This window comes from Aquarana catesbeiana, linkage group LG12 (assembly GCF_042186555.1).
Source record: "Aquarana catesbeiana isolate 2022-GZ linkage group LG12, ASM4218655v1, whole genome shotgun sequence".
Taxonomy (NCBI): Eukaryota; Metazoa; Chordata; class Amphibia; order Anura; family Ranidae; genus Aquarana; species Aquarana catesbeiana.
This window is the reverse complement of record NC_133335.1, coordinates 135,632,443-135,646,282: the sequence shown is the minus strand read 5'-3', so window position 1 is coordinate 135,646,282 and position 13,840 is coordinate 135,632,443. Positions and strand designations below refer to the sequence as shown.

Genomic DNA, 13,840 nt, shown 5'->3' with positions numbered 1-13,840 from the left:
CAGCAAACCTACGCTGCATGGCCTCCCCGATCCTGCAAAGCCTGCGTAAGGATCCTCGTATTCGTGGTATCAAGGAGAAGGACCAATGCTGGCTGGCAACCTTCCTTGATCCACATTACAAGGGTAAGGTTGCAGACTTTATCTTGCCATCGCAGAGGGAGCAGAGGATGAAACATCTTTGGGAGGCCTTGCAGAAAGGTCTGTGCAACGCGTTCTCAGAGACTGGGAGGTTACAAACTCCTGTTTCTGGACAACATGTTGCTGAGGCTTCGGTCAGTCGAAGAAGGAGCGGTGGAGAAGGTGGCTGTCTGACTGATGCGTTCAGACTATTTTTTAGTCCGCAGCTCCAAGGTATGATCGGTTCCAGCAACCATCGCCAGTGTCTGTTTTACATGGTGCAGGAATACCTAGGAGCAAGATCTGACTTGGACACCTTTCCCACCGAAAATCCTCTGGGTTACTGGGTCTTGAGGATGGATCACTGGCCAGAGCTTGCACAGTATGCAATTGAGCTACTGGCCTGTCCTGCATGCAGCATTCTTTCGGAACGCACATTCAGTGCTGCTGGAGGCTTTGTAACTCGGTCGATCGACTGACCTTCATAAAAATGAATCAGTCTTGGATCACCACCAGCTACCAAGCACCTGATGCTGATGAAACTGAATAATTTTTTTTTGAAATCTGAGATCCCTTCAAAGACTGCCTATGCTGATGCTGAGTGACTATCTGAGTAATTATCCTCTTCCTCCTCAATGATCACGCTGATAGCTTGTAAGAACATTTTTGGTTCTGGGCGCCGCCACCAGTGCCTAAGGCCCAATTTTTCAGCCCCTGTTTAACAGGGGCGTGTAATTACAATTTTTGATGCAATACTTTGCAGCAGGGCTCGTTCCTGCATTCCAACTAGAGTATCTGTGAGGGGTTGCAGTGTTGTGGCACCAGCGCCTAAGGCCCAATTTTTCAGCCCCTGTTTAACAGGGGCGTGTAATTACAATTTTTGTTGCAATACTTTGCAGCAGGGCTTGTTCCTGCGTTCCAACTAGAGTATCTGTGAGGGGTTGCAGTGTTGTGGCACCAGCACCAGTGCCTAAGGCCCAATTGTTCAGCCCCTGTTCAACAGGGGCATGTAATTACAATTCTTGATCTAATATTTCACAGCAGGGCCCGTTTCTGCACCCACCAAGAGCGAGTGAGGACACAGTGTTGTGGCACCAGCACCACCACTACCACCAAAGGCCCAATTTTTCTGCCCCTTTTCAACAGGGGCATGTAATTACAATTCTTGATCTAATATTTCGCAGCAGGGCCCTGTGAGGGCTTACAGAGTTGTGGCCACAACGACACCTAAGGCCCAAATTTCTGCTGAGTATATAGGGCAGGCCCCTACTTTCAAACATCCAACTTACAAACGACTCCTACTTGCAAATGGAAGGAGACAACAGGAAGTGAGATGAAATCTACCCCTAGGAAGGGAAATTCTCTCCTGTAAGAGTTAATATGGGAAAAACTTTTCTCCTTTCCACTGATGCTTTATCACCAATCCTTGTTTCCCCAAAAAAAAACAAATTTAAAAAAAAATATTTGTCATTGGGACAAAAAGTGAGGTGAAATCTTCTGAAGAGGAGCACAGACAGCAAAACAAATGTCACGGGGTGATAACCCTTCCCTATGTTTTCCAAAAAGCTTAAAAACAGATTTTTTTGACTGGAGCTAAACACGTTAAAAATGTTCCAGTTCAAAATTACAAACAGATTTCTACTTAACAACAAACCTACAGTCCCTGTCTTGTTTGCACCGCCTGTATACTGCTGTTCAGAGTACAGAGCCTGTATACTGCTGTTTCCCTTTTTAATTTGGGTGCGGGGTTCCCCTTAATATCCATACAAGACCCAAAGGGCCTGGTAATGGACTGGGGGGTACCCATGCCGTTTGTCTCACTGATTTTCATCCATATTGCCAGGACCCGGCATTACATTAAAGCCGCAAGCAGTTTTAAATGACTTTTTTTCCTTTAAAAATGACAATTTGTGCAGGGACTGTTCTAAGCACGGGAAACATGCGCCACTTTACAGGCATACTATAGACACCCCCCAGGTACGATATTTAAAGGAATATTTCACTTTTTTTTTTTTTACTTTAAGCATCATTAAAATCACTGCTCCCGAAAAAACGTCCGTTTTTAAAACTTTTTTTTGCATTGATACATGTCCCCTGGGGCAGGACCCGGGTCCCCAAACCCTTTTTAGGACAATACCATAAATTAGCCTTTAAAATGAGCACTTTTGATTTTGAACGTTCGAGTCCCAAAGACAGCAATGGGGTTCTAACGTTCGTGTGAATTTTCGGTCCGTTCTTAGGTTCTGGTGTGAACCGAACCGGGGGGTGTTTGGCTCATCCCTAGTAACCAGCATGGGTTTATGAAAGATCGTTCTTGCCAGGCCAACCTGTTAACATTCTATGAGTAAGTGAGCTGTAATCTGAATAAAGGAAGGCCTGTGGATGTAGTTTGTTTAGATTTTGCCAAAGTGTTTGACACGGTACCCCATAAACGCTTAATTTACAAACTGAGGTTTGTTGGCAATGATGATAGTGTCTGTACCTGGATAGAAAACTGGATACAGGTGCGCATCCAAAGGATGGTGATAAACAGCATATTTTCTGAATGGTCTGCAGTGGGGTCTCCAGCTTTCATATTTAGGGGGGGCACATGGGGGGACAGAGACAAAAGTAGGGGGGCAACTATAAAATGAATATATATATATATATATATATATATGTATATATATATATAGATATATATGTATATATATAGATATACATATCTATCTATCTATCTATCTATCTATCTATCTATCTATCTATCTATCTATCTATCTATCTATATATATATATATATATATATATATATATATATATCTATATATAGATCTATCTATATATAGATCTATATATAGATATATAGATCTATATATACCCTGTTTCCCCGAAAATAAGACCTAGCGTGATTGTCGGTGATGGCTGCAATATAAGCCCTACCCCCCAAATAAGACCTAGTTAAAGTCCTTGTAGGTCTTATTTTCAGGGTAGGGCTTATTTTCGGGGAAACAGGGTAGGGCTTATTTGGGGGGTAGGGCTTATATTGCAGCCATCACTGACAATCATGCTAGGTCTTATTTTCAGGGAAACAGGGTATATATCTATATAGATATATAGATATATCTATATATCTAGATATAGATATATAGATATATATAAATATATACTGGGGCCCTTTACTATGACCCCACAACGGCCCTTTCACATATTCTGCAGTGAGCTCTCTTCCTATTGTATTGGGGTCCCCAGGGTGGCAGAAAACAAGATATATATATCACCAACATACCAAGAAAATATAAGGATCCAAAGCAGTGGTCTATCCAACTATCAGGGTTGCAAAGGTTGTCTTGCCTCCGGGCCCTGGTGTTCTACCACTGTGGGGTTCCCCAGCCTCCTCTTGCTGTCCTGCCCCTGCTATTGACTGCTCTGGTCTGGCATCTCTTGGAATTTACAGGCTGGTTCTCCTGTCCTAAGGATGGGAGAAATCAGTCTGTTTTTTTCAGTAACTGAGAGTCCTGGCGGAGTCCTTCCTGCAACTTGCTCTTCTCCCTGCCAATGAGGATGCAGGGGAAGGAGCAGATCGGGCGGCTGTGGTTGTGTGAGCGCTCGCATTATGCAGTGTCAGCAAGCAGAGGGAGGGGGGAGGAATCACCCGCAGGAGCTGACTGGGGACTCTCTCCCTCTTAGACATTGAATTTTTTTTACACATGGATACCTCTCTGCTTTTTTTTACCTAAAATAAAAATATGTTATACATGGTGTAACATATGGTGTTGCACAGAGTGGCCCCTCTGCTTCTGGTGTCCCACGCTGGCGCTCTCTGCTCCTCCTCTTCTGTGTCTGCCCCCATAGCAAGCCACTTGCTATATAGACAGACGTATGGTCTCGCTTCTGAACCAGGCTGCTTGCGTCCATAGATGGCCCTGCCCCCACTCTCAGCTCACAGGATTTGATTGACAGCAGCAGGAGAAAATGGCTCCCACTGCTGCCTCTGTGTCCTGTGAATGCAGGCAGAGAGGAGAGAGCCGCTACAGACAGGCACAACACTGGATCGAGTGGTTCTTTACTGTAAGAGCGGCAAGGATGTGGAATTCCCTTCCACAGGCGGTGGTCTCAACGGGGAGCATTGATAGCTTCAAGAAACTATTAGATAATCACCTGAATGACCGCAACATACAGGGATATGTAATGTAATACTGACACATAATCACACACATAGGTTGGACTTGATGGACGTGTGTCTTTTTTCAACCTCACCTACTATGTAACTATGTAAGACTGAGGTAAGTATTTTGGGAGGGGACCCATACTGCCACTGGGACATTCTTTTACCTTAATGCAGGAAATTCATTAAAGGAAAAAATGTACTGACTTTAGAACCACTTTAAGCTCTCATTGGGACATGTACGTCACATGCTTTTGTAGAAACTTGATAAAGCAGAGTCAATTGGGCACCTGAATTGAAATCTTTTGTATTATGATGGACTGTCCTTTTTTGAATGGCATAAATAAATACCGAAGTAGGCAAAGTAGGATATCTTTGAAGTATCACTTGAAGTTATACTTTAAGGCTCAGGTCACCCATTCTTCTTTTTTGCACATTGTCTTGACTGGAATCTAGCTGCTCTGACACCCACCCGGCTCTTTCCCCAGGGCCCTCAAAATGTTATTGGCAACTTCTGAAAGCATTTAATCATCTATAGAATTGGACAAACTTGCTTGTAGTGGCCTACAACCCCACAATGGAAATCTGAACCAGCCGACTGTGTCAGCTGAGTAGCTTGAGATGTCTCTCCATGTTGTGTCATAAATCTTGTTGCTGGTAGAGTTACCATCTCCATTATTTGAGACACCTCTCTTTTCAGTTTGGCCGTTTCTAAATGGATGTCAGCTGCACTTAATTGTTTTACTCCAACTAACAGTTCTTGTTCTTCACACAACCTGACAGTATTGACTGGGTCAATCTTACTGACTTGGCTTGCACTTCCTGATGCAGTCAGATAAGCCCTCACATGTAGTGCTACCCTATCAGGAATCGTTGGCTTTGTTTGGGTCCTCCTGCCCTGCCCAATGATAACCTGCCCTGCATCTGACAATCACTGATACCTGAAACTGTGGAATGGGCTTCATTGGGTCTATCTTACTGACTTTGCTTGTATTGCCTGGTGCAGTCAGATGAGCCCTCACATGTAGCGCTACCCCATCAAAAATTGCTGGATTTGTTTGGGTCCTCCTGCCCTGCCCAATGATGACCTGCTCTGTACCTTGACCTGACAACCACTGACATACCTGAAACTGTGCAATGGGCTTCACTGAAACAGGAAAAGCCCTGCAAGGGAAGTTTAACCACTTCCCACCCAGCCTATAGCAGCATGATGGCCCGGCGGTGGTTCTGTTATCCTGACTTGACGTCATATGATGTCTTTCAGGATAACATGCCGGCGCACACCCGAGGGGGCACGCAGCGAGGTGATCGGTGGTGTGGCGTGTTAGTCTGACACACCGCATCTCTGATCATGGTAAGGAGCCTCTGATGGAGGCTCCTTACCACGTCATCGGCTGTGACCAATCACAGCTGATCATCGCGTGAACCAGAAAGTGCTGGAAAATGGCTTTCCGGTGAAGGTCTACGCTGATAATCAGCACATCAATTATCAGCGCAGCCCCCATGAGAGGTGCCCACCACAGCTGAAAATCCGTGCCCATCGGCTGCCAGTCAGTGCCCATCAGTAACACCTGTCAGTACCTCATCATCAATGCCATCTATTAGTGTCCATCAGTGCCTCCTATCAGTGCCCATCAGTGCCACATATCAGTGCTGCATGTCAGTGCCACCGATTTTGCCCATCAGTGCCCATCAATTCTACATATTAGTGCCTCATCACCAGTGCCCATCAGTGCTGCCTCAGTGTCCGTCAGTGAAGGAGAAAACAAAATTTTATAACAGAAACAAAGAAAAACTCTTTTTTTTCCTCAAAAAATTCAGTCTTTTTTAGTTTGTTTAGCAAAAAATAAAAACTGCAGAGGTGATAAAATACAACCAAAGGAAAACTCTATTTGTGGAGAGAAAATGATAAAAATTTAGTTTGGGTACAGTGTTGCATGAACCTGCAATTATCATTAAAAGCGCTGAAAGCTGAAAATTGTTCTGGGCAGGAAGGGGTGAAAGTGCCCGCTATTGAAGTGGTTAAATAAATGCAGTACAATTTTAAAACGGTCATTATTACTTCCATACGCATTCAGAAGGCAACAGCATGGTATTCAAATGACTACATAGGAGAATGCTCTAACTATGAGTCCCATGGGTTGATTTACTAAAGACAAATGGACTGTGCAATTTGCAATGTGCATTTGCACTCTGCAAAGTGCAGTTGCTCCAGAGCTTAGTAAATGAGGTAAAGTTTCACTTTGCAAAGAATATCCAATCACATCCAAGGTAAATTTTTTTTAAAAAAGCATTTTTGCTAGCACGTGATTGGATGATGGAAGTCAGTACAGCTTCTGCTCATTTACTAAGCTCTGGAGCAACTGCACTTGCAGAATATAACTGCGCTTTGCAAAGTGCACTGTCAATTTGTCTTTAGTAAATCAACCCCTCAGTCCCTGGCTAAGACACTGATCAGATAAGAATCTGGCTACAGTCCTGATGGCATTTTGGCCTGTTTAACTCTCTCAGTGGAGTGCTCATTCCCGACTGAGAGATTTTTAATCCATAGAGGAAATAAACGATCCAGTTTCCCTTGGCAGGACTCTCTCAGCAGTACAAAATCAATAAACAGGATCTGAAGAAATACACAGGGGTTGATTTACTAAAGGCAAATAGACTGTGCACTTTTCAAAGTGCAGTTGCACTCTGCAAAGTGCAGTTGCTCCAAAGCTTAGTAAATTAGGTAAATCTTTACTCTGCAAAGAATACCCAATCACGTGCAAGGAAAATTTAAAAAAAACAGCATTTTTGCTTGCACATGATTGGATGATGGAAGTTAGCAGAGCTTCTGCTCATTTACTAAACTCTGGAGCAGCTGTATACTTGCAGAGTGCACTGCCTATTTGCCTTTAGTAAATCAACCCTACAGTGTTGGCCAATAAGCCTCCCACCACAGAAGTTCTTTGATGCCCTTCTGGGCACAGTCAAGTCCTCAATGGCCACTAAGTGTAATGAATTTGGATGAAGAATAGGCCGCAACTTCTGGGTGAGGTATGGCAAAAGGCAGACTGTCAGGCTCTGGGCGACTCTTTCAAGCTTGTACCTCCCTGGTGATCCTCATCTTGTAGCTCTGCTCTATATTTTTCTGCCACTGTAGATCTCTGCAGTCAGTCTCTCGAACAGTACAGCTCAGCGGCATTTGGCTGTGTGCTTTTGGCACACCTAACACAGGCCCAGCACACAACAGCTTTTTCTATGGTCAATGCAACATACAATATATGGCCCTCTAGTCCACTGCTTGGGTTCTCAGTCATCTCAGCCAAGGTACTGGAAAAGAGTACTTCCCTCTCTGCCCAGATTTTCCTGTAGCTTTTCCTAGGCCTCTTAAAGTGCTATACAGCACAGAGCCCTCTCACTATAGGCTATCTGCTTCTCCCCCAGTCCTCAGCCTTGTTCCCTGGTGGTCCCTGTTACCTCATCTGGACAGTGGCACATCCTGTATGAATGTTGCCTTGGTTTCTTTTTTTCTTAATGGACATGTAAGAACAACATAGTGGGCTGCAAGAGGTGTCCTGTAGATAAATGCTCTGTGATCTCCTATTTCACTAGCTTTACAATGAAATTCCATGTTATACTGTGTCAGACTTAGTCAGTCCCCTTGTTCCATATTTTCTGTGTCCAAGTGGCACACATTTTCTAATAAACCTGTTCTATGGCCAAATCAGCAACCAGTCCTAGTTAAAGTTGTTACACATACTAAGCAAGGGCAAATTTTGATTCTTAACTGGAATTCCACGTTAACGCTCACATGCCGAACATATGCAATCGTGCAGCGCCAGGGTGGGCAGGAAGGGATTAAGGATATTCTGACAAGTATTTACTTATATTCTAAAAGAGTTGTTTCAGTTATTAAAGTATATATACATGTATTTTCTTTTTTTATCATCTGTAGTGCGATAAAAGGACCTTTTTTTTTGGCCCTTCCTCCTGCTCGGGGGCTCAAGACTCCTGTTGGGTGGGCAAGGCACACTCATGTCCAAACAACAAGTAGTGGGTGAGGGGCTCTCTTGACGAGAGACCCCCCTAAGACAAAGGAGGAACGAACCTAAGGGCAAAACATCCTCTGGTAAAGGTCCACACCCTACAATGAGTGAAGAAAAAGTTACATATAAGTGCAAGTGACACACATGTTGAGAAATATAGAAAAAAAATCTCGTATAGTCTGGATCTGGTATAGTCATTATCGACAAAGTACTGTAAGACAATGACTATAAATATTTTAGTAAATGTATGCTTTACAGGAAAAAAAAAAACTGAATTAAATTTTTTTCTGTAGCTATCCAGCATTTGTTAGAATATGTAGGGCTAGTTCATCACAGGATAGTGTAGTAGACCATAATGCAACTATGGAGACTTTGGATGAGAAATTGGGCCCAATAGCAAATTACCTAATGCAAACATTAGTTTCATTTAAGCAGTACCAATACACTGAAGTACTATGTGTTAGTGTTATAATCGTTTACTAAAATAAGTCCATGCTTTGTGGAGCTAGATGCACAGATACTACACACAATACTGATGGCACTACAAAAGTACCATAGAATAGGCTTTGAAGGCTGTAAAAGGGTTGTTTGTCAAGTTTCATTGATATGCCCATCTTAACTTTATTTACATCAATCCTATGATCACATATCTTCATTGCTGAAATAAGTGTACAGTTGATATGCACTTGCAGCTGCCTATAGGAAGGGCCATACATAGAGACCCTGCTATCCTAGATGCCTATGTACCTTTTATATAGGCAACTTATTTCAGATCTACCATTAGCTTCAACTGCCATCCAATTAATAAAATGTAATTATGATGTTGTAGAAAGTGAAAATACCCACAGGCTGCTTGAACTATAGAGGTTTTTTTATTGATATCTGTAACTTCACCACTGCCCATATTAAATTTGATAATGGATATATTTCCAAACATCCAAAAGAGTTTAAAAAGTACAACAGATTGTAAATATTGTTTTTTAGTTCTGACTATCTCACCATCTCACTGCCCTGGCCCCTGGTCCATGAGTGCTCTAGGGCCATCAAACTTTTCTTCTAAATTGAGCTCTAGACTTTGAATGGGGCTAATATGTTCCCTACCAAAATGCCTACAGATATCATGCAATCCTTAATGCAGTTTGGTAAACACCTAAATTTAATGCTGTGCTTCAAATTTTTGTACATCTTCTGATGAAAATTTTCATTACAACCACTTTAATGTTTAAAGTCAGAAGTTTTTTTTTTTTTTTTTATCTTAATGCATTCTATGGAGCTGGTGTTGTGTCGAGAAGTGCCCGCTATCAAGAAGTGCCCGGGATGATCGACGCATGCGTCGTACACAACAGCACAACAGCTGATTTTACAATCAGCTGTTGTGACGGCGAGACGGCGCCTGTGCACAATAGCCGACAGATTACACTTTTCTGTCAAATTCTTTCTCATTGACATCATCACATGCAATGCACGTTATTGATGGGATTTGTTATAACAGGTGCAGTCTTGGTGTGTTCCATTCCTTATTTGAAAAGGGTCCGAATAGAGTCCATTAATTTTAATTTTTAATCGCTTGGTTGGCATTACACTTTAACGCCACCATTTTTATCTATGAATTCAGTAGGGAATGTTAAAAAAAAAAAATTTTCCTGATGTATATCAGCAAAGCAGAAGCAATAAGAATTATCCATATCCATATCTATTTAACTAAAAATAAACAAAATGTATGTTAATGTTCTGAACATAATATAGTTTTTTATATATCACTCTACAGTCTCTGTAAAATAAATGCACTGTGTTTCTCTTTTGCAGATACAGTGTGTGAATAGCAACTTTGGAGCCGCTTTCATGTCCACATGTGACACTCTGCCTTACCTCTACAGCCCGAAACCAAGCTGCTGGCACATAACATTAGCATGACTCTATCCTTCTTATCAAAGCAAGCCATTCATCTCAGTGTGCCTCATCCAATTGGAGGAAGCACACAATCTTGTATATTTAAATTAAATAGTCTGCTTTTGCCAGTTAATAAATTCTTTAGAACCCGTGTGCTTCTGATGTACATATGTCTACTTGAGATGTTATATGACTAATGGATATACTTAAAGTTTAAGTTTAGGTATGTTCTCTGTTTGGAAGAGGTGGAGAAGTAGGGCTGTAATGTAAAGATCTCCACCTCATTCAGTCAGAGAATGCCTTGTATTCCCTGAAGCTAATACTGAAAACCGAGTGGCTGTCATCCTTATTACTGTCACGTGTGATAAATGTGTATTCTGGGGTTTGGGACATCTAATATTCACACCCTTGATACCAAACTGTATTCTTTTTTATGGGACTTTTTTAAACTCACTCTAATAAGCAAGACTTAAAGCAGACCTTGCCGTAAAATACAAGGTCTGCTTATTAGGCTGGGGCCCTCTCCCCCTGTAAAAATTGCTGCATAATAGTATGGATAAATCATGGCTGTAAAGGAAAAATTAAAAAATATATACTCACTCCCATCTTCTGCCTGCAGCGCCTAGGCAAGGGTATTGTCACGCCTGATCATAAGAGAATGCATATCATTCCAAATCCCAAGAGAAGATGCTCTTGCAGGGTTTGGGCTGCCGTGCATTGCCCAAGAGTCTCAACAGAAGGATAATGATATTACACCCTGCAATGCAGAAGATGGGGAAAAGGTAAGTATATAATCTATTTTTTCTTCTTTAAAGGTTAGGGGAGAGGACTTGGACCTAATAAACCAAGGTTACATTGTAATGATGGTCCACTTTAAAACTGATACATATAAACAACAGTATCATGTTATTCTGTTATTGTCAAAGGGTTTTAAAAGTCTTTTTTTAAATACTTTTTTTTTGGCAGAATTTCACTGCTGGTGTACTCCCCACACTTATTATACATACCTGCGGAAGACAGTAAGGCCGGTTTCACACTGGGGCAGTGGGTGCGTCGGCGATAAAACGCAGCTATTTTTAGCGGCACTTTACTGTCATTTTAGCGGCATTATTCGGGCGCTAGCGGGGCGGTTTTACCCCCGCTATCAGGCGAAAAAGGGTCAAAACTGCCTGCAAAGTGCCGCTGCAGCGGCGCTATGCTGGCGGTATAGCCGCGCTGCCCCATTGACTTCAATGGGCAGGAGCGGTGAAGGAGCGGTGTACACCGCTCCTTCACCGCTCCAAAGATGCTGCTAGCAGGACTTTTTTTGGGCGTCCTGCCAGCGCACCGGCACAGCAGGCACTGTTTCAGGTCGGTTTGCAGGCGCTAGTTTTAGCGCAATAGCACCTGCAAAACGACCCAGTGTGAAAGGGGTCTTAAAGGCTAACAAGGATCAAAATTCTGAAGCATTGTTCTGTATTGAACTATATATTCACATATGGTTATTAATTTCCCCATGATTTAGTCGAGCAGAGACTCACACAATCTTCAGCTAGAACTAGGTGACAAACAATAAGTAAAGCTGGGTACACACTATAAGTTTTTCTTTTTTGTTCAACCCAGTGGGCTGACTGAAAAAACAAAATGTACAGATCGCTGTACTAATACAGCTGTTGCGATCTCCCTGCTGAGCTATTGTGATCAGCGAGCCCAGCCATTGGCTGTGACCACTGATCAGATGCTGATTTTCCAGTATACTCGATCACCCTATGTAAATACAGTTCATTCTCAGCTCAGACTCATTTAATTCTAAAGCAAGGTTAAGGATGGAAGCACTGAAACCTGTACCTCCAGCAAGCAAAGGCATCTCTCATACTTCTGCCCTAGCAGGTTTTCTTTAAGCACCCATTCACATTAGTGCGCATTCTGCTGCATCTGCCGTTGCAGCAATACACAACAATGGAAATCACATTTTTCTCTAAGATGCCCTTTTGCATCAATGCAACATGGTGCAGGTGAGTTTTGAAAAGGTGCAGGTGCTTCTTTTGGTACAGCATAGTGTGTTTTTGGCTTCAGAGTCTTCAATAGGAGCTGGGGTTGGCCTCTGTCCCCTCTTATTTTCACTCTCACATTGGAACCTTTCAAAGGACATGTTCGGGCTAACCAGAAAATTACCTGACTCTGCATCCCTCATGGGGAACATAAAGTCACAGTATATGTGGATGATCTCCTGTTTTTCATCACTCAACCATTGACCTCCCTTCCTAGTCTGATGGAGGAATTTCAGCAACACAGTGTCCTTTCGAACTTCAAAATCAGTTTTCATAAATTGGAACATAAAACTACCGCAGTCCACATTAAACACGGTCAAGCCTCATTTCTTATTTAAATGAGCACCTCACCACATCCGTTATTTTGGAATGAACCTAACCCCTACCATCATGGGTATCTTTCCTGCTAATTTTCCACAGATGTTGACCAAAATACATCAAGACCTGTGGCAATGGTCCATTAAATACTTCTTCTGGTTTGGCCGGAATACTGTTCTGAATGTTATTCCACGCCTACTGTATTTACTGAAAACCCTACCAGTAAGGATTCCTAAAACCTTCCTCAAACAACTCCAGGGGGAGTTTTCAATGTTTCTTTGGGCTCACAAGGCCCATTGGCTTTTGCACACACTACTGTCTCTACCCAAACCTCGCTTGTCTGCCTCTAAAGTCCCGATTGGGGTATCATTGTTGTTTATCCTACCCAAATGTAGTGGAGAACTGTGATTCCTGGACCTGATGAACTATCACAGGGCTGTGCACCTATTACAAGCATTGGACTGGTGTACACACGCCAGTGAGAAACGTTGGATCCAGCTCAAGGAAGTTTCTTTGGGCATACCCCTGTGGGACACCCCTTGAGTTAGGTCTGCTCTCCCCTCCTCAGTTACTGCCAACCTTCTAGTGGTCTATACAGCCAGGATGAGCAGCAGGAGATCTTAGAGATTGGTTACCAATCCCACATGACACCAGCGATTGGACACACAGGTTTTCCCCCCAGCCTTGACAAACCCTTCCACTCTTTCATTGCAGCAAACCTTACCCACTTAGAGGTCTTCCTCACTGCTACAGGGTACAAAACTTTATCTCAGCTTCAAAATATGACAGAAGAACCTCTTCCCCGTCTGGAGTGCATTGCAACTGTCAGGAGCGTCTAGCGCTTCTGCTCCTCATTCCAGCATCCTGGTTTTGGCTATGGCATTCTCCTTGTCTGTCTGTCCATCTGCAAGGTGATTGATGTGGCCAGACTCTGGGTGGAGACCAAACCTGATTTAAGCTAGCCAAGCATGCTTGTGATCACATGTGTAAATACTTGATCCAGCTGCCTGTTTGTCTGATCTGCTTTGCTAGAATGAATTTCCCTGTATATGACCTTGGAGCAGATATTGGCTTTTTGTGAATTCCACCAGCCTTTTAACTGGACTGTCATTGAACCACTCTGCCTGTCAGCCAACCACAAGTACCTGTTTGCTTTGTTCAGTTTGCACCTGCCTTGGCGTGGTAGCCAGGTATTATAGCATTGTCTAAGTCCTTGGGGAAACCGAGTACTGGTAGGCTTGCTTGCCTTATGGGAAAGGGGGCTGCTATAGGTGAAGAACACAGTAGCCAGCTATAGTGTCTGACCACCAGTGTTA

General features: G+C 42.9%; 1 protein-coding gene across 3 annotated transcripts in view; it reads left to right on the top strand.

The window, feature by feature from the left end:
- Positions 1-10,327, top strand: part of PPP1R1B (protein phosphatase 1 regulatory inhibitor subunit 1B) — an 821,552-nt gene extending 811,225 nt beyond the window's left edge. For all 3 annotated transcript variants that reach the window (XM_073608352.1, XM_073608354.1, XM_073608353.1), the window contains one exon: positions 10,093-10,327. In XM_073608352.1, coding sequence (XP_073464453.1) covers positions 10,093-10,109 — 17 coding nt within the window. In that variant the 3' untranslated portion in view covers positions 10,110-10,327. The remainder of the gene's footprint in view (positions 1-10,092) is intronic.
- The last annotated feature ends 3,513 nt before the right edge of the window (positions 10,328-13,840 follow it).